This window comes from Pseudochaenichthys georgianus, chromosome 3, assembly GCF_902827115.2.
Source record: "Pseudochaenichthys georgianus chromosome 3, fPseGeo1.2, whole genome shotgun sequence".
In the NCBI taxonomy this organism is placed as follows: domain Eukaryota; kingdom Metazoa; phylum Chordata; class Actinopteri; order Perciformes; family Channichthyidae; genus Pseudochaenichthys; species Pseudochaenichthys georgianus.
This window is the reverse complement of record NC_047505.1, coordinates 41,995,136-42,018,420: the sequence shown is the minus strand read 5'-3', so window position 1 is coordinate 42,018,420 and position 23,285 is coordinate 41,995,136. Positions and strand designations below refer to the sequence as shown.

At 43.5% G+C, this 23,285-nt stretch overlaps 1 protein-coding gene across 1 annotated transcript in view; it reads left to right on the top strand.

The window, feature by feature from the left end:
• cenpf (centromere protein F) overlaps positions 1–23,285 on the top strand; it is a 32,720-nt gene that overhangs the window by 6,246 nt on the left and 3,189 nt on the right. The window contains exons 14-34 of the mRNA XM_034075287.1: positions 1,961–2,240; positions 3,120–3,326; positions 3,580–3,788; positions 6,329–6,458; positions 6,914–7,192; positions 7,847–8,425; positions 8,533–8,706; positions 9,361–10,358; positions 11,742–11,956; positions 12,039–12,171; positions 14,582–14,699; positions 14,888–14,999; positions 17,143–17,378; positions 17,471–17,579; positions 17,835–18,040; positions 18,137–18,355; positions 19,076–19,219; positions 19,373–19,562; positions 20,914–21,011; positions 21,483–21,524; positions 21,723–22,700. Of these exons, the coding sequence (XP_033931178.1) occupies positions 1,961–2,240; positions 3,120–3,326; positions 3,580–3,788; positions 6,329–6,458; positions 6,914–7,192; positions 7,847–8,425; positions 8,533–8,706; positions 9,361–10,358; positions 11,742–11,956; positions 12,039–12,171; positions 14,582–14,699; positions 14,888–14,999; positions 17,143–17,378; positions 17,471–17,579; positions 17,835–18,040; positions 18,137–18,355; positions 19,076–19,219; positions 19,373–19,562; positions 20,914–21,011; positions 21,483–21,524; positions 21,723–22,700 (5,656 nt within the window). The remainder of the gene's footprint in view (positions 1–1,960; positions 2,241–3,119; positions 3,327–3,579; positions 3,789–6,328; positions 6,459–6,913; positions 7,193–7,846; positions 8,426–8,532; positions 8,707–9,360; positions 10,359–11,741; positions 11,957–12,038; positions 12,172–14,581; positions 14,700–14,887; positions 15,000–17,142; positions 17,379–17,470; positions 17,580–17,834; positions 18,041–18,136; positions 18,356–19,075; positions 19,220–19,372; positions 19,563–20,913; positions 21,012–21,482; positions 21,525–21,722; positions 22,701–23,285) is intronic.

The following is a 23,285-nucleotide window of genomic DNA, read 5'->3' as shown; positions in this document are numbered from 1 at the left end:
GCCCTAAATCATAGTTGAACTGTTGGAAAGAATGAAATTCAGTCACATATTGTTCACCAGGGTGTCCGTGGGGTCTTAAAAAGTATTAAAAGTTGATAAATCAATTTAGCGAAAATTAAGGCTATTAAATGGCATTTCCCAAGGTATTACATTTTGTAGCTTGTTTTCAATAAGTATATACATTGTCCAAAGAGGTCGTATTCTACAGTCTGCCTGAATGTAATCATTGCGTAGGTGTGTGGTGTGATTCTGTGTAGTTTATTTATGGCATCCCGTTGGGTTTGACGTCATCTGAACAGGACATCGCACGCTCACTGCTTGATAGCGTGCAAAGGTCCGTTTACGCCGGTTGTTAAACAACATCGTTATTGGGAAATGCAATTTTGCGTCCAAATGGTTGGAAGATAAGGAGGAAGGACAATCTAGACTGTATATCAGGGGTGGCCAACCTGCGGCTCTTTGCCTAGTTTCATGCGGCTCTTCAGTTCATATCGAATTGTATGCGTGAGTTTGGGGGAGAGACACTGACTCCTGACTAGTGTTGCACGGTGTACCGATACTTGAAAGGTATACCGCGATACCCTGCCATTAAAAACGTTACGATTCCTCCGTTTCATTAGTATCGGTACTTTAAGAATGACGGGGGAAAGTACTCCGGTGAGAAAGCGCCGTTTTAATAAGAGCCGTGTGTGTTCAGCGCTCTGTTTCCACTCCCTGCACTGCAGCCGTGCCTGCAGTCCCTCCCTCTCAAGCACGCGCTAAGTCCCTCCCCTCTCTCGTGCACGCGCTAGCTGCCAGAGCATGTGAGAAAACGAGAAGCATGGCTGCAAGTGGGAGTGCAACTGCCGCTGCGCCTCGGCTTGTTGACAAAAAAGACGCCAGAAGCGACATTTTGATGTATTTTACCTATATCTCTGACAGTGAGGGCAAGCCTACGGACACCACGAGGCCTGTCTGTGAGAAATGTATTAATTTGATTTAATACGAATTCTTGTCATTTATTTTATTTATTGTGCTCATTGTTTAAAAGTTTGTGTTATGGTTCTGGTGTGAAATAAAGCACAATTACATTTAAGACTTTTTTTAAGAAAAAGAATCGGAATCGCAATTCTTGACTTGGTATCGAAACCAAAATGTTGGTATCGTGAGGATGACAGCGTGTCTAATTTTGATGTGGCCCAAGAGCCAATCACAATAATACCTGCAATGCAGTGAACCAATCACCTTTGAGGGGGGAAAACCTATCGTTGATTAAACACTATGCAGTGTTTCCCCTACCATTGTCTTGGAGGGGCGCTGCGCCCCGCCAACGGAGCCCCGCGCCCCCCCTGAAATTTAAGGTGTTATATATATATATATATAATTTAAAAAAAAAATATATATATATATATATAGCACCAAATTGCAAATAATCTATAACTACTGTCACTTTTCACATTGAACATGTGCTCTTTTATTAAATAAACTAAATGCTTTCATCTTAAGTTGTGGGTTTAGTGTTTTTGACCCTAAGAAACCCTGATGCATTAATCAATAACAATAATCCACAGCGCCTCTCTCTGCTCCAGAGGATTTAAAAAATATATATCCCAATGCCACAAAAATGCATCAGTGACGTGGTTGAAATCTTGTCTCCAGAAAACAAAAAACTGAAACAATATCAGTGACTGTGTGTTTGATGTGGCTCTTTGCAGTAACATAGAAAAAATGTGGCTCTTAACCTCTGACTGGTTGGCCACCCCTGCTGTATATAGTCAATGTGAGGTAAAGTGTGTCGCCAATGTAACCGGTTAAAACTCGAAGTGGCGATGAGGTTTTAAAATGTATGGAAAGGGTCTTATAAAAGGTATTGCATCTGACTTCAGGATTCCTGCATATACCCTGTTAACGAATAGAAAACATACGTTACTATGATATTTAAGATGCTCAACAATCATCTTGAATGTATTTATCAACGTAGATCTCAGAGTGAACTGCAGAAACAGAAGCAAGAGACGGAGAGGCTGTCCAACAAGTTGACAGTTTTGGAGAAGGAGAGCCAAGAGCTGCAATCCAACCTCAGTGCGAGTCAGAAGGAGAACAAGGAACTGAAACAAGAACATCAAGTTCTGCTGGAGTGGAAGAAAGAAAAGGAGACCGTGGTTAATGAAACCGAGGCTGTGCAGAAAGTCCTCACTGACAAGATTGAAAACTTGGAGAAGAGCATCAACTCGCTAAATGAGGCCAATGAGGCAGTTAAGGTACACGTCTATAGTTTTCCAATTAATTAACTTAAAATATGTGATATGCCATTTTGGTAAAGAAAAATCACTTATATAATATTTAGTATTATATTTTGGTTTTATACACTAGAAATATTTGATATTTAATTTTTCACTATTTAGAATTTTTGCATTTTGAAAAAAAACGTTTTGATCATATTGATGCAAAGATCTCCGCTATTCTGAGACCCTCACAGTATTCCAGTCCCTTTTCAAAACTCATCTCTTCTCCTCTTGTCTACTCATAGCCCCCCCCCCCCACCCCATCGATCCATGCCGGTTGATCAAGTTTGATAGTCCTATACCCCTCACCCTACCTTTCTGATTTTGAGTCCTTGAAAAGCCCTATAAAAATATAATGTATTATTATTATACTGACGGGTATCAGATCCTGCTGTGTAAAATAATCTTCCTGAGAGGTGTGACTTGTGATCTAGTCTGTGTGTCCCACAGTGAATGTATTCCTGACGGCAACAGGTGATAAGAATCAAAGGTTCCCATAGAAAATGCATGCGGGTCATTTTTGACCCACTTATGGAAGCTTGGGGTAGAAATACAAAAACTACAATTTCTTAAAATGTAAATAAAAATTTTGAATGGCATGATATCAAAAACATGTTTTTTGAGGAATAGCTGGAATATAAATTGATAAAAAAATTATTAATTACAAAGACAACCACCTCACCGGGTCAAAAAGTACCCACTTATGCATCTAAGGGTTACAGTCATTGATAAGAACCTGTTTTTTATTCTGTCGTCTAGTGCATCATAAGACGTGTTGATGTGTATTTATTTGCCATTAATTAACCCTGGCTTTTGAGAATTTGTGGGCTGATGCATTTCTTCTCGCTATTGTAGAAGCAGCTCACGTGTGTCGAGGGAGACAAGGCCCGTCTGTCTGCTCACATCGATTCCCTGAAGGGAGAACTTCTGAACAAGAGCACAGAGTTGGAGGAGAGGGAGCATCAGTACAACCAGCTTCAGTCTAAATTATCAGAGGTTGGACAGAAGCACACCAAAGACCTGGAGAATGTGGCTGTTCAAGTGGCCCAGCTTGAAGCACAGGTGATTTATTATATTGCTGTTTTTTATGTATTGTTTTTGTTCAATTAATAGTTCATTTTACACATTGAATGTGTTAATTGGAAAACAAGATATCCCTCCTTTCCATTATGTTATGGGTTCATAAACATTCTCCCTGCATTTTTGAAGCTTTTTAAAAAAAGATTCTCATAATTTTAACGGCTCAGGAGATTTAACAGCCATTTATTACATATATTACTTGTTTGTCCTTGAGCTAACTCTATTATCGGCACAGGTCAAAGCTCTGGAGTTGCGGTTGCAAAGGGAAACAAGTCGAGCAGAGCAGGCGGAGAAGACGATCACAGAGCTGCAGGGGGAGCACCAGGCCGCCTGCGACCTCGCTCACTCCAAAGATCAGCTGGTGGAGTTAGGCCAAGCTGAGATCAGCCAGCTGAGAGACAGCCTCGCTCACACCTCTGCACAGCAAGAGGAGCAAGCTGCCAGGTGGGAGTTCAGTTTCTGGTTCAATTACTAATATTGAATCAACTCTTTCTAACAGCCCTTTAAATAATCTAACTTTGACAAACTTCACAAATTAAGTTTTGCTGAGACGGCATCACTGTGTAACACATGATTAAGAGGACATTTGATTTTGCCACTATAAAATACTTATGTGTATCCTATAGGGATGGGTATCTTTTATGGATACCGCTTATCGGTCCGGTCCTTTTAACGGTACTCTTATCGGTTCTTTTGGGAGAAAAAAAAGGAGGTAAACAAATTGTGAACAAAATTAACATTACTTTTTATTTAAATTAAATACATAATATTTCACATCAAAATAAACAACGATGTTTTAACAAATCGTATTAAATAATCTGATGACAGAATAGCTGAAACTTTAACACAGTTACCTCTAATCATTAACCCATGTTTGTATAATGTAGTTAACTCCGTGTGTTGTTGCTAGCATACATAACACCTGACATGGAAACGCTACGCATGGATGGGGCTACAGAGCTACTAGAAAGACAATCGAAAACGGTGCATTTCTCTGTCTGAATGTGGTGCACTTTTGCAAGATGTTTAGACAAATTGCTCGTGTTACCGCCCTTGCATGCTAAACTGTTATTGCACTTTTGGTAACTAGGATTGTCCACATCGAGACGGGTAAAGTTTAACCACACCTCGAGGCTCGGAGCGCTTAGTTCTCTTCGCCGTGTGTGTGTGTTGCTGTAGCAGCTGCATGTATGTAAACTGCCCCGCCCCCTCGCGCACAGACGGGGGAGAGAGATCTCTCGTCTGGATTGGAAAGATCAAAAATACAAAAAATAATCACTTTTTGCATATTAGAAACGGAGTTGGCGACACTAAAACTGCAATATAATGTTTGTGTAGCATAACACATATGACATAGCTATGTTTTAGATGTATCCAGTACCGATAAAAAGACCGATAACGTCGGAGCTTAACGGCACGATGGTCTTTAATAATTCCGCCCCGGGGACCCTTTAATACCAGGGCTCGGTACCCATCCCTACTATCCTATGATACAAGTATGACATGGTACTAGTGCTGCGCGATTCTTGCTCAAATGTGAATCACGATTTTCCTCCATAAGAATTGAGATCACGATTCTCACACGAAAATCATCGTTTCAATGAAAATATGTATTGCACTCTTACTCTTAGACGTCACGTGAGTACAATGAATTTAAACAGACAACATTTGTCTCTCTTGTAACAAAAACATAACTTTGTCTTTGGTCTGTAGTTGCTGAATACTGAACAAACATTACTACATTCAAAATGTGGCACCTGGAGCCAACTATTGTGGCTTAACAGACACCATCAACATCAAAGTGCTTGACTTAAATCCAAGACTCAGTTTCTTGTAGCAAAAACATAGAGTAACTAAAATGAATTTGACAGCCAACTACTGTGGCTTTAAACAAAGTGCTTGACTTCAACTCAAGTCTCTCTGGTAACAAAACATACAGTAACTAAAATAAAGATATTGCTGCTGCCTGAGTGCTGAACATAAAAAATAGAATGTTTGCAGCTTTATAATAACAAAATGTAAACTTTGCAGTAGCACCTGTCCACAGTGACAGGACACCCAACTACTGTACAACAACACCAACCTGTTTGTTACAGGGAGGAATGCACTTCAGTTACTCAAAATACCTCACCACAGTGATGAATATAAAAACAAAACGGTCACAGCTTTAGAATAATAATATTAAAAAAGCCTAGTCGGCTAGCACCCAGTTCAACTACTGCACTTAAAGGTTCTTGTACTGAAAAAAACATAAACTTAAACAAAGTGCTAGACTCCACTGAGTAGTAATGTCACTGAATCCAAAGGATTAACTTAAATACTGCAGTCAGTACTGAATATAAAAACGGAACAGAACATAAAGTTACAGCTTCAGAATAAATGTAAATAATGCCTCGCTGCCTAGCTACTAGCACAGTCCATCTACTTTTTTCGGCACAAGCACAACTTCCATCTCACTCTCGCCAGAGTCGCCACCGGGATTTTCATCGGTGTTGTTGTCATTGTCCTCGACCTCCTCGTCACTCATTTCTGTGTCACTCATTTCTGTTTTTCTTGTACTACTAGTCGCTCTCGTCACTCTTTGCTAATCAGTGCTAATGCTAACGCTTCTGTAAACATACTGCCGGCTCCTGCCCTCACGTGCTGCAGTCAGTGAGTGTTGCCAGGTATACTTATTATAAGCCACATTGGGCTTATCTTTCTGTAAAGTTGCTTGGTAGTAAGTAATAATGGTTGTTGCAGTTGTGTGCTTGTAGTTTCAAATAGCCGACCCGACATATATAAAAAAAATCAGCTTGACGTCATAGGATCGCCGTAATTTAGAAATGAGATCGCATAGGTGTCTGAATCGAGATCACGATCTTTTTTCGATTAATCGTGCAGCACTACATGGTACTGTAACCCCATTGGTTCCTTAGGTGAATAATAATGATGTTTTGCTTCTAACATGCATATTCTTTTTCTTGGTGTCTAATCTCCACCAGGTTGGCCGAGGAGAAGGCGGCTCTGCTGAAGCAGTGTGAGGAGAGTGTTTCAGAGAAGGTTGAAGAGATCGAGACGCTCAAGCTGCAGCTGGAAGAAGTTCAGCAAGCGCTGCTGCTCACCCACAAACAGGTCTGTTTAATAATAGTTTCTGTGACAGTCCAATTAATTAAACAGATTACCCATTATTTAGTTAACACATTCTGTCATTTATTTTGGATGACTACATTATGTATGAATATCTTTGCTATCGTACATTTTATTTGTGGCTGTGACGCATGGGACTAGTGCGTTGGTGTTGGGATCAGGGGAGCACAGGTTCAAACCCCACTGCAGTCAGCATGTCGTCGTGTCCCTGGGCAAGACACTTCACCCCAAATTGCTCCTGTGGGGATTGCCACTGTATTGAGTATGTAAGTCGCTTTGGATAAAAGCGTCTAACAAGTAACATGTCATTTGTATACGTATTATTATATCTTGCAATAGAAGAGTATGTTGTGTGTCTCTGATTTCTGACGGATCACATTTGGTCGGTAAGTTCTATATTTTTGGGGGTATTTTTCCTTACTTTTGTCCTTGTGTTTCAGATCAGTTCCACGCATCATTTGCTAAAGGTCCAGGAGCAACTGGGAGCTGAGCTTCAGAAACAAATCAAGACGTTGTCTGACAAAGAAGAGGAACACAAGAAGATGCATGAGAAGAAATCAGAAGAGCTCAAAGAGTTAGAGGGGGAGCTGAAGGGTCTGCAGAGCCACGCAGAAGAGAAGGAGAAGCATCTCGGAGAGGCGGACGCTCACATTTTGTCTCTGGAGAAACAAACGGCTGAGCTGGAAAATGCAGCTCAAGAGACGAAGAAGGAGGCCGAGGTAATGTAGTCCCCCAAAAATGTATTGTGGTTTGTCCATGCCTCATATGTTTTCATACTGTGTATACCAGGGCTATTCAATTGGCGGCCTGTGGGTGATATTTACTGGCCCTTTTGAGTATAATGTTAAAAAGTAATCATCAAATTTGATTTATTAAGATTTTTGGGCCAGAGTGCCTTTATTCCAGAGAGGGTGTTAAATTGAGAGATAGAGGGGAAGACATTGCCTGAAAACTTCGGCGGGCTCGGGTTTCAAACCCAGCTACTGTAGTGACAACTGTCATTTATTGCATCTCTGCGTGAATGATTAGATAATTTCACCTAAATTAAATCAAATTAAATGATGTTGATGGTTAAATTAGCTTCACATGTAGGTCTACTGAGTTCTGAACTTGCCATTTAGATCTCTAAAGGCCTTGGGGCTATGTTGTTTGATTTAATTAAACACAATATATGCACTCCACTATGCTGTTGTAGTATTTACTGTATCTGAAGCTCTTAATATGATTGCTCATATTTCAAGCCATCTTTTTCCCGGCCTCTTGCTTTGGATCATTTTCATCAACCGGCCCCATTCCAAACTAATTGAATAGCCCTGGTGTATACCATGACCTGTGTTTCTCACAAGTAATGATTCATTCTGTTTCTTATGAAGAACCTCCAGCAGTCTCACACTGAGAAGATCAACTGCCTTCTGGAGCAGATATCTTCCTTACAAGAGGAGCTGACTGCGAGCAAAGACGAAGCAGAGAAGCTCCCAGCCTTGGCGAAAGAACTGGAAGTGGTCAACCAGTCCCATGCTGATCTTAAGAAGCACCTAGAAGCTCTTGAGAAGATTCACTCCTCTACTATTGAAATCAAATCCAACTTGGAGAACACCATGAACGAGAAAAACAATCTAATCTGTAATTTGGAGAAGGAGCTCGGAGAGAAGGCGAGCAAAGAGTCGGCAAATCACGCTGTGGAGGTTGAAAATATGATCAACAAAGAGAAGATCCTCAAAGAGAAGCTCGAGGCTGCGAGGAAATTAGTTAATGCTTCAAAGACAGAATCAAGTACTCGACGGGTAGAGATCAAGACCATGAAGACGACTCTGTCTGCTGCTTCACACGGCTTAGAAGAGAGAGACAACGAGATAAAGAGTCTGAAGGAGAAGCTCAATAACGCTGAGGCAGAGCAGGCTAAAACATCAGATCTCTCGAAGGAGAAGATGGTTGCCATGCACAAAATCAAGGTTGGTTACTGATGTACTCTGGCGGTACCATAGTGTGTCACTTTTGCCTTGTTGGTGTTGTAATGAATCACAAAATTCAAAAACGTTTTGTAATTGTTCACATTAAGGTTCAGCTGGAGATGCTTCAAATGGACCTGGAGGACAACGAGACAGTCGTGAACACTTGTGAAAGTCAGGTGGAGGAACTGAAGGGAACCATAGAGTCGCTGGAGGCTCAGCTGACTCACAACAACACCCAGATGACTGACATGGAGGCAAGACTGGAGGACAGCCAAGCCCAGGTAGAGTCACAGTTACACTCAAATCTGTCCAAATAATTTTGTGCCACCGATTGTGGACTTACTGTGGAGATAACCTTTCATCATTTGGAGCTCAAGAGGCGCTTTCACACCAGTACTTTTCCCGTTTAGTTCCGATAGTTCCTGGGATTTTGCGTTCACACCAAAAAGAGAACTTAGTTCATGAGAACTTTTACCCCCTTTTTTAGTCCCTGCTAGAGAGCAGGGACTTTCCTGGCTTTTTTTGGCTGGGCGAATTGCAAACCACGCCCCGTAAAACTCCCAGCAGCTTCTACTGAAGCCAGTCCCCAACCCCGGGGACTTCCGGCCGGGGACTTCGGGTGGCAGTATACGCCGTGAAGTTGTTTGCGGCCTGCCAGTAAACCCAAAGCTGAAGAAGTGACGTCAGCGGCTTCATTTGCGTAATCTCCCTCAGGGACTTATTCCGGTATGAACGCGATCGGCTCTTTAGTTCCATGGGGGTAGTACTAAGAGCTGGGAACTAAGTACGGCAAAGTACTTGGTGTGAAAGCGGCATTGTCTCATCAATGAATTGTCTAAACTTCAGGCAGCAAACTGGCATCATCTTTGCCAGCTCCTGTTGCTCTGTAGGCAAGCAAATATACCTAATTAGATTCAATCTACAATTATTTTCAGGTCTCTGTCCTGGAAACACGTTTAGAAGATGTCCAATCCGAGAACTCGTTGCTGGAGACGCAGTTTGTCACAGCGAGGGACGAGCTGATGGAGAGGAGCTATGAAATTACTCGTCTCGAAGAGGACGTCGCCAATCAGAAACAGCTGGAGGAGAGCGTTGCTACTTTTGAGTCTAAGCTCTGTCAGGCCACAGAGGAAAATGTCAAGTTAGAGACAACTCTCAGGCAGGTCATTGAAGACAAAGATAATAGTCTTAACCAGTTACAACAAGAGAAAAACTGCCTTGAAGCTTCTTTGAAACGGGTAACAGATGATAAAGAGAAAGTAGAAACTGAAATGATTCGAGTAAATGCAGAGAAGAAACAGCTGGAGGTCAGTTTGGATGAGCTTTTTGAGAAGAACAAACAACTGCAGAACAACATTCAGCAGTTAACTGAGGAAAATCAGAAGGTCGATGAACTCACCGCTCAGAAACAAGTCGCTGAATCAACTCTGAGACAGGTCAACGAGGAGAAGGCCCACCTCGATGTTACCCTCACTCTAATTACTGAGGAGAAAGTCCAACTTGAGGCTAAACTAAACGAGCTAGCCTCTGAAAACAGTAACTCTGTCACTAAATGTAATCAAGTAGTTGAGGAAAAGCTTCAGCTAGAAGACAATTATAATCAGCTGATCGAGGAGAAAATCCAACTACAGTCTAGTGTGGATCAAGTCACCGAGGAGAAAGTCCAACTACAGTCTAGTGTGGATCAAGTCACCGAGGAGAAAATCCAACTACAGTCTAGTGTGGATCAAGTCACCGAGGAGAAAGTCCAACTACAGTCTAGTGTGGATCAAGTCACCGAGGAGAAAATCAAACTACAGTCTAGTGTGGATCAAGTCACCGAGGAGAAGCTGCTGCTACAAGACAGCATAGAGCGGCGGGGAGACGAGGTGGCTTCACTTAAAGAGCAGCTGGAGAGGATGGAGAAGAGGACCGAGGAGGAGAACAGAGAGAGGTACAGTTTGATATACAAGTTACATTTTTATGTATGTATGTGTTAGGGATCGACCGATATGGCTTTTTCAAGGCCGATACCGATTATTAGTAATCAAGGAGACCGATAACCGATATACATTTGCAGTAAAATCAGAAAATCTTGGTGTCAAAATGTAGAATAACACAAACTCCAACACAACTTCTTTGAAATGCATTTAAGCATAGCCTATATTATGTTTAATGAACTTTTAAAACATCTTACAACTGGTTTCCTCTCTGTGCCCTTTTCTTTAGTGCAGCCATCTGCAATGAGTTAGAGAGACAAGAAGTGGGGCAGCAGGCTGACATGCTTAACTAACAATAATGCTTAATTTATTATATCAAACCAATGCCTGTCTATCTAGCATAAAATCCCAATAAACTGCTAGCAACTGCAAAACACTATGCTAGCTAATGTTTTGCAAACTATTAAAAGTGAGGCTATTGCAGTAGACCTAACGTTAGACTAGTAGCCTCACTTCTAATATTTTGCTAAACATTTGCTAAATACATGTTGGCTAGCTAATGAGCTTCACATATCAACCTGAAAAACTGCGAGGCTTCACTCGCAGCCCCCCCTCCGCACCACAGTTCCGCTGCAAGACGCTGCACGCTGACTGACTTCCCGCGTCCCTGTGTAACTGGGAAGCTGATAGAATTAGATCAATAGATCGTGCTGTTTTTGCAACTTCAGCATAGGGGATTGGGATGTTTATTGAACTTCGGCTTTCAACTGATTTACCTTCGAAACACATGTATGGCTCTGCCGCTCAGCGCTGCTGCTTGCCTCTTTCTGTGTCTGCGTTCTTCGCACCTGCCTGTAATCTGAGAAGGTCCCGCCTCTATGGCTGGCTCCCGCCCGGAAAATCTTCAGTGTTGATTGACACTTCAGTAATAGCCTATCAGATAGCGCTGTGGGCGGGACATTGCTCGTGTACAGAGAGTGGTGACTGCAGACAGAGAAACGGCCGCATCAGAGCCAAAGTGTTATCGGCAATTTTATAAAAAAAAAGGCCGATACCGATAATCGGTCAAATGATGAATATCGGCCCCGATAATCGGCCTGGCCGATAATCGGTCGACCCCTAGTATGTGTATATATAAAAAAAATGTTTTTATGTTTTCAAAAAGCACAAATAATGCAATGAAAACAGATATTTCTTCTACCACAAGTTACTTGTCATTTTTCGGGGGTAAACAAACCGTTATTGACATGTCTGTGGGTTTATTTTATGAGCTCAAGTATTGCAGCTCAATCTCTTTTGAACCCTCATATTCTGTACATTAAATCAAGTTTAGAACTTTTTGTTTTTACATGAATGTGTGTTCACTTCCACCATTTTATAAATCCCATGTATCACAGGAACCGACAGTTTGAGGCGGAGCAGGCCGAGCTGCATCAGAAGTTGGCGAGTTTACAGACGGAGCTGACTGAGTTGAAGCTGCAGTACGACTCCCTGCTGGAGCAGATCGGCCAGCAGCACAGCCTCATACAGCAGCTCTCTGGACCACAAGGTACCCAGAACCCAGGAGAACAAATCATCCACATGGAGAACCAGGAGACATTGGATATTGTTGGTAAGTGTGAACCAAAACTGCTTTTAATTCAGATAAACATATTTACATTTATGTTTAATAATCGTGTTTTCCCCCCCATCAGAAGCAGCAGGACAGATTGATGTAGAGCCGACACTTGATACGAGCACCAGTCTTGAGTCCCTTCCAGTAAATGAACAGCTGAGCCCTGAGGTGTCTGAACTGGAACTTTCCCACCATTCTGACAAGGACTTCAGGTACAATGCGTTTTATAAAACCCCCAATACATTATTATTATTAGGGATGGGTACCGGGCCCCGGGGCTGAATTATTAAAGACCGTGGTACCGTTAAGCTCCGACGTTATCGGTACTGGGGACATGTAAAAAAAAATTCATATGTATTATGCTACACCAACATTATATTGCAGTTTTAGTGTCGCCAACTCCGTTTCTAATATGCAAAAAGACAAAGAAATGCGTCTATTTTTTTTTTATTTAATCTTTTATTTGAAGAGGGACAATCCATTAGGGATGGGAACGATTATTCGAAATTATTCAGGTATTCGAATATGAGTTAAGAATATTTTTATTACATTTTTTTTTTTGGGAGGGGTGCCTAAGTTGATTACATATTATCAAATTGAATAATTCAATGTGTATATATATATACGACAGTGCCATAGCTAAATGTGTTAGGTGACGTCTAAAGGTGTGTTTTGCTCCGCTCACCGGTCCCTCACAGCGGGCAGAGCTGCAGGTGCTGATCTCTTGCGTCCGGTTATACTTAACTCGCGTTTATGTCCAAATCCATCAGATCTAGCTAGTTCTAACCAATGATATGGCTGCTGCCCCTCCCTACACGCAGATCACGCAGACTCAAACCTCATCTTAGGCCCAAATGTGGCGCAAACGCGCTCCGCAGCCGTTGCGAGGTTCCGGCGCTACCAGTTCATGAGCGTGCTCCCCCGCCCCTTGTCAACACTCGCGACACATGAGTGGCCAGCCTAAACAACAATAAGCGCTGCTTGGCAACCGTGTGTGGCGACAAAGTACATAGACATTTTGACTGGAGATATTTAGTTTTGCCGATATTCAACATATTTGACCAGTCATAGTCCGGTAATTATTTACACTCTAAGAAGAGTCCTAAACAACAGACATGGCGTCAAAAAGGAGTAATGTGTGGAAATATTTTGACCAGGTTAGTGAGTGCGGTGTAGAGTGCAACCTATGCCAAATTAAACTTATATATATATATATATATATACACCCGCAACCTCCGTTCCAGCTGAGCGGGTCTTCTCTACAGCTGGGCTGATTGTGAATTGCCTCCACACATGAAAGCTGTCAAACTGTGATCACCAGTTCAATACATTTGACAAATTCGACTTTATTTGAACATGTATGTATTTATTTCCAAAAATTGTGGGACATTTTTTTTTTTTTTTGCCCAATTTCTTTTATATAGGATATGTACATTTCGGTTAACCGTTTTTTGATGAACATTTAAAACAAATAATGCTTTAAACGTAAACATGCCGGATTTTAGCTTTGAGCTAATTTCCATCCGTAGTCCCTTTTTTAAGATTAACATTTAAGAACCTGATATTTATATACATAGCAAAAATAAATACATGATATGCTAAAAGAGCATGAGCAGTATACACAAGCATTTAACACATGGCAGTACAATGTAGCAGCTACGACATATAAAGTGCAGGAGAAGATAAAAGTGCTACATAAAGTGCCAGAGGAGATACCCCTGTATTAAAGTGCATTTAGTGGTGATTGCACGTTCGTTTGTTTCTCAACCATTCTTTTAGTTGACCTTTTTTAAAACTGTTCAAAGTGGGACAATCCCGTAACTCAGTTGGGAGGCTATTCCACATGAGCTGCTCTTAACTATGATTATTTTTAGTATTTTCGATCTTTCTAATCCAGCTGAGAGATCTCTCTCCCGCCTGCTTGCGAGGGGGCAGGGCAGTTTACACACACGCAGCTGCTACATGCAGCAACACACACACATGGCGGAGAGAACTAAGCGCTCCGAGGTGTGGTTCAAATTTACCCGTCTTGATGTGGACAATGCTCGTTGCCAAAAGTGCAATAACAGTTTAGCATGTAAGGGCGGTAACACGAGCAATTTGTCGAAACATTTAGCAAAAGTGCTCCACATTCAGACAGAGGAATGCACCGGGTTCGACTGTCTTTCTAGTAGCTCTGTAGCCCCATCCACGAGTAACGTTTCCACGTCAGGTGTTATGTATGCTAGCAGCAACACACGGAGCTAACTCAATTATACAAACATGGGTTAATGATTAGAGGTAACTGAGTTATTTATTTTGTTAAAGTTTCAGCTATTCTGTTTACAGTTCTGTCATCAGATTATTTAATACGATTTGTTAAAATGTTGTTTCTTTTGATGTGAAATATTATGTATTTAATTTAAATAAAAAGCAATGTTAGTTTTGTTCACAATTTGTTTAGTAGTTTACCTTATTTTTTTCTCCAAAAGAAACGACAAAGGTACCGTTAAAAGACCGGATCGATAAGTGTATCGATAAAAGTAGTAGTACCGTTAAAACCATAGCGATACCCAGCCATAATTATTATTCTGTTTTTTTTTATATAATGTGATCAATAAATCTAATCTTTCAACCTGGCAGTGAGACAGAGCTGGTGTTCAAGGAGGACATCAGTGAGCAAGAGATGATCCAGGAACAGCTGGAGGAGGAGAGGGAGGCAGATGTTGAGGAAGCGAGCTGTAACGAGGAGAAGCATCAGGTAGACAATTAATACAAAGTCTGTCAGTTTTTCAGTAACGATCCTGTAATGGGTATATGTTCAGGGGTACTTCATTTATTGATTTATCATACATGTACTCGGGGACTTGATAGTTGTGACTGATATGTCTTTACTACCTATTGACTGAATTGATTGTCATTGTTCGAATTTCATCTTGTTTCTTGAAGCTTCCTGAAGACAGCAGTAGTCCCAAAGTTGTCCCTGAAAGCACACCTGAAATCTGTGAGATGTCTCTACCACCATCATCCGTTGGGGAGAGCAGGCACTTGGAGTCCATTGGTGAGTAATTGAATGGTGCTCTTGACTCGATATTAACTTTGTTTTACACTAGGGATAGTACTAATCTCAAAGTTCTCTGCAAAATACTTACATTGTTCAATTCTGCTACTTAGTATTAACCTGTTCAACCCCCAGCCCCTGCCCGCGTTTTATTTTTCACGAAACTGTGTCTCAAGGCTTCTTAACATTTAAAAACCTATTAATTAGTCATACCCACTTAACGGGTAGAAACTCAGCTAACTGACGATACGAACCATTTTTACCGAAACAAAACACAAGTATCACAAGAAGCGTCTAAATGAGCCCTGAGTGAAAAAATGCGAACAGCCTTAGCACAGAACTCTAGGTATAAATACCCTTATTACATATCGGATCTGCACAAACAAGACATCAGATTAAAGCTGAGATTCCACAGATTCTACAGGTATTAGTATCATCACTGAGCGATCAGAACTCGACAGGGGAAGCAAAAACAGACATTACAACACAGAGCTTTACAGGCATTCTGGCTATGCATCACTCATTCACCAATGGGTAATGTTTAGATGGATTTTAGGAACTTCCCCTTGATTCTATTGGTTCTAACGGTTAAAAATAGATGTCAATAGGCGCATTCACACTGCGGTGCTTTTCCCACAAAGGTTCATGCGAACTCTTTAGTGTGAGAGGGGGTAAAAAGGTTCGCATGAACTAATTTTAGTACCGGCTCTTTTTGGTGTTAACGCGATCATGAACTAAGTTCGCATGAACCTTTGTGGGAAAAGTACCGCAGTGTGAATGCGCCTAATCATCAAAATCGAACGAGGGGGGGCGGAGATATGGCAAATCCATCCAAATGACCCCAGAAGTGTTTTTTTTGTGCTAAATCTCTCTAAAAAGGTCAAATGTAACTTGTTTCGCATCAATCTTGATACAGGGTACTTATTATATGTTGTACTTTGGATTCCTAAAGCTTTTAGTCTACTATCCCATCATTCAAGGGTGGTTTTCACTATAAGTAATGGGGTTTATTTGGACAGAAACTATAATTTAATTTTTTTTTACTATGTTCAATCTGAATTTACTCTAAAATAAAAACATTCTATATTGATTCTGACTTTTCTACATTCAACTCACAGGTTTATCATTGCTTTGAGAAAAAAAGATTATTAATTTACCCCTTTTTAGAAGTGAGAAGTTAGTCATTTGTTCTGGGAATGTCATTTTCGAGCCTGAGACCTGAAAAACAAGTTAAAGTGATAATTTAAAAAAAAAAAAGTTTAGAACTTAAAAATCAAGCTACTTGCTATTACTAAGGCAAGAAGAGTCACAACCTTGGTTAGACTCCCAGGGTCACAGACTTAATAGCCGCATTCACACTGCGGTACTTTTCCCACAAAGGTTCATGCGAACTTAGTTCATGATCGCGTTCACACCAAAAAGAGCCGGTACTAAAAGTAGTTAATGCGAACCTTTTTACCCCCTCGAAAGTCCCTGCTAGAGAGCAGGGACTTTGCTAGAGAGCAGGGACTTTCGAGCGGCTCTTTTTTGAGAAAAGAGCTATATTCCTGATTGGCTGGGCGAATTGCAAACCACGCCCCGTAAAACTCCCAAAAAGTTTTGTGAAGCCGCCATTTTATTATCCTCGCATTAGCATTATTAGCATTAGCCCATCGCAGAAACGCAGAGAGACTAACTTATGGCAACACAAAATAAAACATGGGAGCGGTGGAGATGAGGCGGTGTCGGCGTTCTGGGGATTTACTCGGAAGGCTTCAGTAGAAGCTGCTGGGACTCCCAGCAGCTTCTACTGAAGCCAGTCCCCAACTCCGGGGACTTCCGGCCGGGGACTTTGGGCGGCAGCATACGCCGTGAAGTGGTTTGCGGCCTGCCAGTAAACCCAATGCAGAAGAAGAAGAAGTGACGTCAGCGGCTTCATTTGCCTAATCCACCCGCAGGGACTTTTTCTGGTGTGAACGCGATCTGTACTTAGTTCATGCGAACTAAAGAGTTCGCATGAACTAAGTTCGCATGAACCTTTGTGGGAAAAGTACCGCAGTGTGAACGCGGCTAATGATGATTTAGATAAAATCTGATTCGCACTACATTCGTACAAGTTTAAATCTGTACAATTCTGTTTAAATGTCTTGTTTTCAATTTTCAGAGTCATCTCAGGTCCAAGCTGACACAGCTATGATCACAAAACAAGAACTCCAGAGCCTGCGCTCAGACTTTGATTCTCTGAGTTCGGACCTGGCACTGAGAATGGAGTTGACCTCCGAACTGGAAGTCCAAGTTCAAAACTTAGAGACGAAACTTAAAGCAACAGAGGAGCAGGCACAGGGTGCAGCGCATAAGCTGAGCATCGCTGTGGAGGAAAAGAAAGTCGCTGCTGACCAGGTATGAGCAAAGAGATTGTCGAATGAATGCCACTTAAGTAATAAATGACAAGTTTACACTTCAAAGATACTAATACCATGTTCTAATTGTAGTTGTTCCAGCTGTCAGAAGAGAGGGAGACCTTAACTCAGCAGCTGCAAACAGCTAAATTCCAGCTGACTGATGTGATGGAAATGATGGAAGGACTAGAGATGGCCAAAGGTAAATATCTCTCTGCATGTGAGGGATTAACTTCATCATACTAGATTATTTACGGATCTTAAACATCAGTCCTCAACAAGGTGCTAAATGTTAAATACATCTCGTTGTGAGTGCCTGCAATTAAAGAGCAACCGTAGTTTGTGTTCATATGTTTAGGAGCAGCTTACACTTCCCTGCACAGAAAGGGAATGTGCAGGCTTTGAGGTCTGTTCTTTGCGTGTTGGTATTGATTAGACACTTTCCTCGGTTCTGTAGGTGGTTGGGACGAGAAATTCCTTCAGCAGGAGAGTGAGCTGAGGAGGGTTCGCTCTGAGAAAGCTAACCTGGAGCAGCACATCCTGGGCATGGAGTCTGAGCTGGAGACCCTGCAGGGGCAGAGGAGCAAACTGGGGACTGAGATGGAGACGCAGAGGAGGACATGTTCAGGCATGGAGCAGCAGATAGAAACTCTCAGGACAGAGGTGAGCACTCGTCAAGAGCTAAAACAACATTGTGTTTTTTAAGCCTACTGATCCGTTAGTGTTGCATTACTATTCTCAATCCTTCATTTTCTCCAGACAACCCAGCTCAGGTCTGAACTTGTGTCCTGCACCGAGGAGCGAGACGACCTGAACCAGTCCATGGGCCAATGGAGAGACAAAGTTCACAACCTGGAGAACACGAACTGTGACACCAGAAACCTAATCTCCATCCTGGAGGATGACGTCAGAGCAGGGAGGAAGGAGTATGAAGCCCTTCAAAGCAGCATGGAGAAACTGAAGACTGAGAGGCAGCAGGTATTTACATGTAACATTAAAGTGACATTGTGTCACTTAAAATATGTGGTGCAGGTCGAAAGAGACATTTATTTAGAAGTGGCTTACATTGGTGCAGGGTGTCCGCGGGGTCTTAAAAAGTATTAAAAGTTGATAAATCAATTTAGCCTAAATGAAGGCTATTAAAAAGTATTAAACAGCATTTTCCAAGGTATTACATTTTGTAGCTTGTTTTCAATAAGTATATACATTGTCCAAAGAGGTTGTGTTCTACAGTCTGCCTGAATGTAATCATGGCGTAGGTGTGTGGTGTGATCCTGTGTAGTTTATTGATGGCATCCCGTTGGGTTTGACGTCATCTGAACAGGACATCGCACGCTCACTGCTTGATAGCGCGAAGGTCCGTTTACGCCGGTTGTTAAACAACATCGTTATGGGGAAATGCAAGTCTGCGTCCAAATGGTTGGAAGATAAGGAGGAAGGACAATCAATACTGTATATAGTAAAGTGTGTCGCCAATGTAACCGGTTAAAACTCAAAGTGGCGATGAGGTCTTAAAATGTATGGAAAGGGTCTTAAAAGGTATTACATTTGACTTCAGGATTCCGGCATATACCCTGCTGGTAGCATTAAGTGAAGTCCACAAGTCTGTCATCTTGTTAGGTTGGCTTCATCAGGCCAGAGGCACAAACTCCAGATGGGTATCTTGACCTTATGTTTGTTTTCTTCTCATATTTGAAGCTGCTGGATCAGGTTAAGGCACTGGAGCAGGCAATATCCCATCAGAGTGGAGAAAGAGATGAGCTGATCGGGAAGCTGGACCAAATCCAAGAAGATCACACATCAGCCGATAACAACACGGAGTCCATGTTCGGCAAGATACAGGTGAGGGGCTGTTACTCGTTGTGTTTAAGTTTCCTCATTATCAAAAAGCTTGCTATTTTAGGTTTTATGTTTTCAAAGCATTATCAATTAGATTTAAGTTTAGATTACATACACCAAAATACCCCCTAATTGTTAATCCTCTTTCTCCTAAAGGCGTTACAGGGAGAAGTGTGCCGCCTCTCACAGTCTCTGGAGTCTTCTCTTCTGGAAAAGGGAGAGATTGCCTCTCGTCTGAACTCAACACAAGAGGAGGTCCAGCAGATGAGGACTGGGATTGAAAAGCTCCAGGTTCGCATCGAGTCAGACGAGAGGAAGAAAAGGAAGATGGGAGAGATGCTCAAAGGTGACTCTTAACATCTTTGAAATGACAAAACCTATTGAGTTGTGTGAGGTGGTGTCTGTGCGGGGTGGTGTCGGTGTGAGGTGGTGTCGGTGTGAGGTGGTGTCTGTGCGGGGTGGTGTCTGTGTGAGGTGGTGTCGGTGCGGGGTGGTGTCTGTGCGGGGTGGTGTCGGTGTGAGGTGGTGTCGGTGTGAGGTGGTGTCTGTGCGGGGTGGTGTCGGTGTGAGGTGGTGTCTGTGCGGGGTGGTGTCTGTGCGGGGTGGTGTCGGTGTGAGGTGGTGTCGGTGTGAGGTGGTGTCGGTGTGAGGTGGTGTCTGTGTGAGGTGGTGTCGGTGTGAGGTGGTGTCGGTGCGGGGTGGTGTCTGTGCGGGGTGGTGTCGGTGTGAGGTGGTGTCGGTGTGAGGTGGTGTCTGTGCGGGGTGGTGTCGGTGTGAGGTGGTGTCTGTGCGGGGTGGTGTCTGTGCGGGGTGGTGTCGGTGTGAGGTGGTGTCGGTGTGAGGTGGTGTCGGTGTGAGGTGGTGTCTGTGTGAGGTGGTGTCGGTGTGAGGTGGTGTCTGTGCGAGGTGGTGTCTGTGCGGGGTGGTGTCTGTGCGAGGTGGTGTCGGTGTGAGGTGGTGTCTGTGCGAGGTGGTGTCTGTGCGGGGTGGTGTCTGTGTGAGGTGGTGTCGGTGCGAGGTGGTGTCTGTGCGAGGTGGTGTCTGTGCGGGGTGGTGTCTGTGTGAGGGTGGTGTCGGTGCGAGGTGGTGTCGGTGCGAGGTGGTGTCGGTGCGGGGTGGTGTCGGTGCGGGGTGGTGTCGGTGCGGGGTGGTGTCGGTGCGAGGTGGTGTCGGTGCGGGGTGGTGTCGGTGCGGGGTGGTGTCGGTGCGGGGTGGTGTCGGTGCGGGGTGGTGTCGGTGCGAGGTGGTGTCGGTGCGGGGTGGTGTCGGTGCGAGGTGGTGTCGGTGCGAGGTGGTGTCGGTGCGGGGTGGTGTCGGTGCGAGGTGGTGTCGGTGCGAGGTGGTGTCTGTGCGAGGTGGTGTCTGTGCGAGGTGGTGTCTGTGCGAGGTGGTGTCTGTGCGAGGTGGTGTCTGTGCGAGGTGGTGTCTGTGCGAGGTGGTGTCGGTGCGAGGTGGTGTCGGTGCGGGGTGGTGTCGGTGCGAGGTGGTGTCGGTGCGAGGTGGTGTCTGTGCGAGGTGGTGTCTGTGCGAGGTGGTGTCTGTGCGAGGTGGTGTCTGTGCGGGGTGGTGTCGGTGCGGGGTGGGTGTCTGTGCGAGGTGGTGTCTGTGCGAGGCGGTGTCTGTGCGAGGCGGTGTCTGTGCGGGGCGGTGTCTGTGGGAGGCGGTGTCTGTCTAACTGTTTTGATTCACCCCTCTAGCTGCCCAGAGGAAATCTGACTCGCTGCAAGATCGCATTGCTGTCCTGGAGCGAGAGAAGGAAGACCAAGAGGAGAGTCTAGAGGAGGCTGTGCTTCAGGTAGTCTCAAACATGCATATGTTTAAAAAATAACCGCTGCATCCTTCTTGCATTGTAATGTCTCAATTTAACCATTGTATGGAAGAAACTCACATGTGAGGATGTTTGGTAAAAGGCCAACATTTGCTTAGTAGTAGAACCTTTATTTAGCCAGGAAAATCAATTAAGAACACATTCTTATTTTCAATGATGACCCGACAGGAGGCAAAAGGCTTCCTGAGGGGATGGGGGTTGGGAGGAAGAAAATAAAAAGACAGACTCCTGGCACTCCAGAACCCAGGAGATGACACAGAGCAGAGATGACAGGCATAGCAGTTAAACATAACATATCTAAAATAATACTGCTGGACTTCTATCAGTGATTAAACTAATATAGAACATTCATCCATTCATTCCTTCATGGCAATGCATACTATAGGAGAGGTCAAGACATTAGTTTGTGTTAAATGAATGTTTGATGTTCCTACACAGGCTGAGACAGCCACAGCTGAGCTGGAGGAGGAAAGGATAAAGGTATATTCACTTTCATTAGTGTTTGGCTTAATGTTGGCCTTTCTTATGTATCTATATGTTCTCAATACCAAACAATATATTAATCCGATGTCTCGTTTCTTTTCTCTTATGCTGCTTTTTCCCTTTCCATCCTGATTGTCTTCTCCTCCTTTCTGAACTCTGCTGCTGCTGTCTGTCTTTGACCTTCCCCTCCTCCAGGTAGAGGAGGAGAAGAGGGAACTCACCGAGAAACTTTCCGAGCTGTCTGCCACACTGGACGACCTGAGATCTGAGAAAGGACAGATGGAGAGAGAGCTGGAGACAAAGAACAGAGAGATAGAAGAACTGAAGTCCGCTAAGGAGCAGCTGGAGAGAGGGTTGGAGAAGGCAGAGGTGGAGAGAAGAGAGGGAGAGGAAAGGCAGAAAGAGCTGGAGAAAGGAATGAGAGAGGAAGCTGAGCAGCAAACGAGGAACATGGGCGACCTCCAGGCACAGCTGGAAGCCTCCCAGCAGAGAGAGACCTCCCTGGAGCAAAGGGGTGCAGAAACAGAAGGGGAGAGAGAGAGGCTGCAGTCTCTGCTGGTGGAGATGGAGAAAGAGAAATCCTGTCTGCACACTTCTCTAGAGGAGTGGGAGAAGGAGAGTAACAACCTGAGGAACATTATTAAGGCTTTAGAGGAAGAAATAAAAGAGCTCCAAACACAGATTAAAGAAGGAAAGAGGGAAATGCTGGAGAGGGAGGCAGAGCAGAAGAACGCTTCAGTAAAATGTATCCAGGAGGAAGTGCTCTCGACTCTGTCTTCAGTGGAACAAGAGAGAGATCATCTGCAGTGCACTCTTGCATCTGTAGAAGGAGAGAAAGAAAGGCTGGAGCAAGAGAGGGGGGTGTTAGCTGAAGAGAAAGAAAAGCTACAGGCTGACCTCTCATTGATCGAAAAGGAGACGCAACAAACTCTATCTTCATTGAAGGACAGAACAGAGCAGGAGAAACTAAAGATCGATGGGGAAAAACAAGAACTGCAGTCTTCCCTTTCTTCGATTGAAGTCGAGAAAAATAACCTGTCCTCGGCTCTTTCCTCCCTGGAACAAGAGAAGGAGACACTCGCAGGAGAACAAGAGACTCTTCGGTCTACAGTTGCCTCGATGGAGAAGGAGTTGGAAGAGTCCAAAGAGTCTGCAGCAAAGCTCAATGAGCAGGTACACACACACACACACACACACACACACACACACACACACACACACACACACACACACACACACACACACACACACACACACACACACACACACACACACACACACACACACACACACTGTAGTGGCTTTTTAACCTTATCCATACATAAGCCACTGAGGGATGGGAACGGGAGAACTAAGTTCGGATGCGGGTTCCAGATGACAAAGCAATGTCCATACGAGTGTATATCTTTCAATCCATCGATCCATTTATTTTGTTGTCCATATATCCTTTCTGTTACCATTCAGATACCAATATAAGCAAGGCCAGTCACGCTGAATACAAACGGGTTTAACATACAGCTCATATTAACACGGCTTCTGCCGACACCGTCGAAAACGGTTTGCTTCCGTCCCACACACCACACACACAAGTGAATACTCCATCTTGTGTAGAAAGTTGGAACTGCATCATTCATTAAACGTCCAGATAAAATACAAACACACACATGCATTATGGCTCCAACACACACATAGATCTATTTAAGTCTCAAATGTCCCCACGTGCCAACCATTCGGCATGTATCCTAATAAATAAGTGAA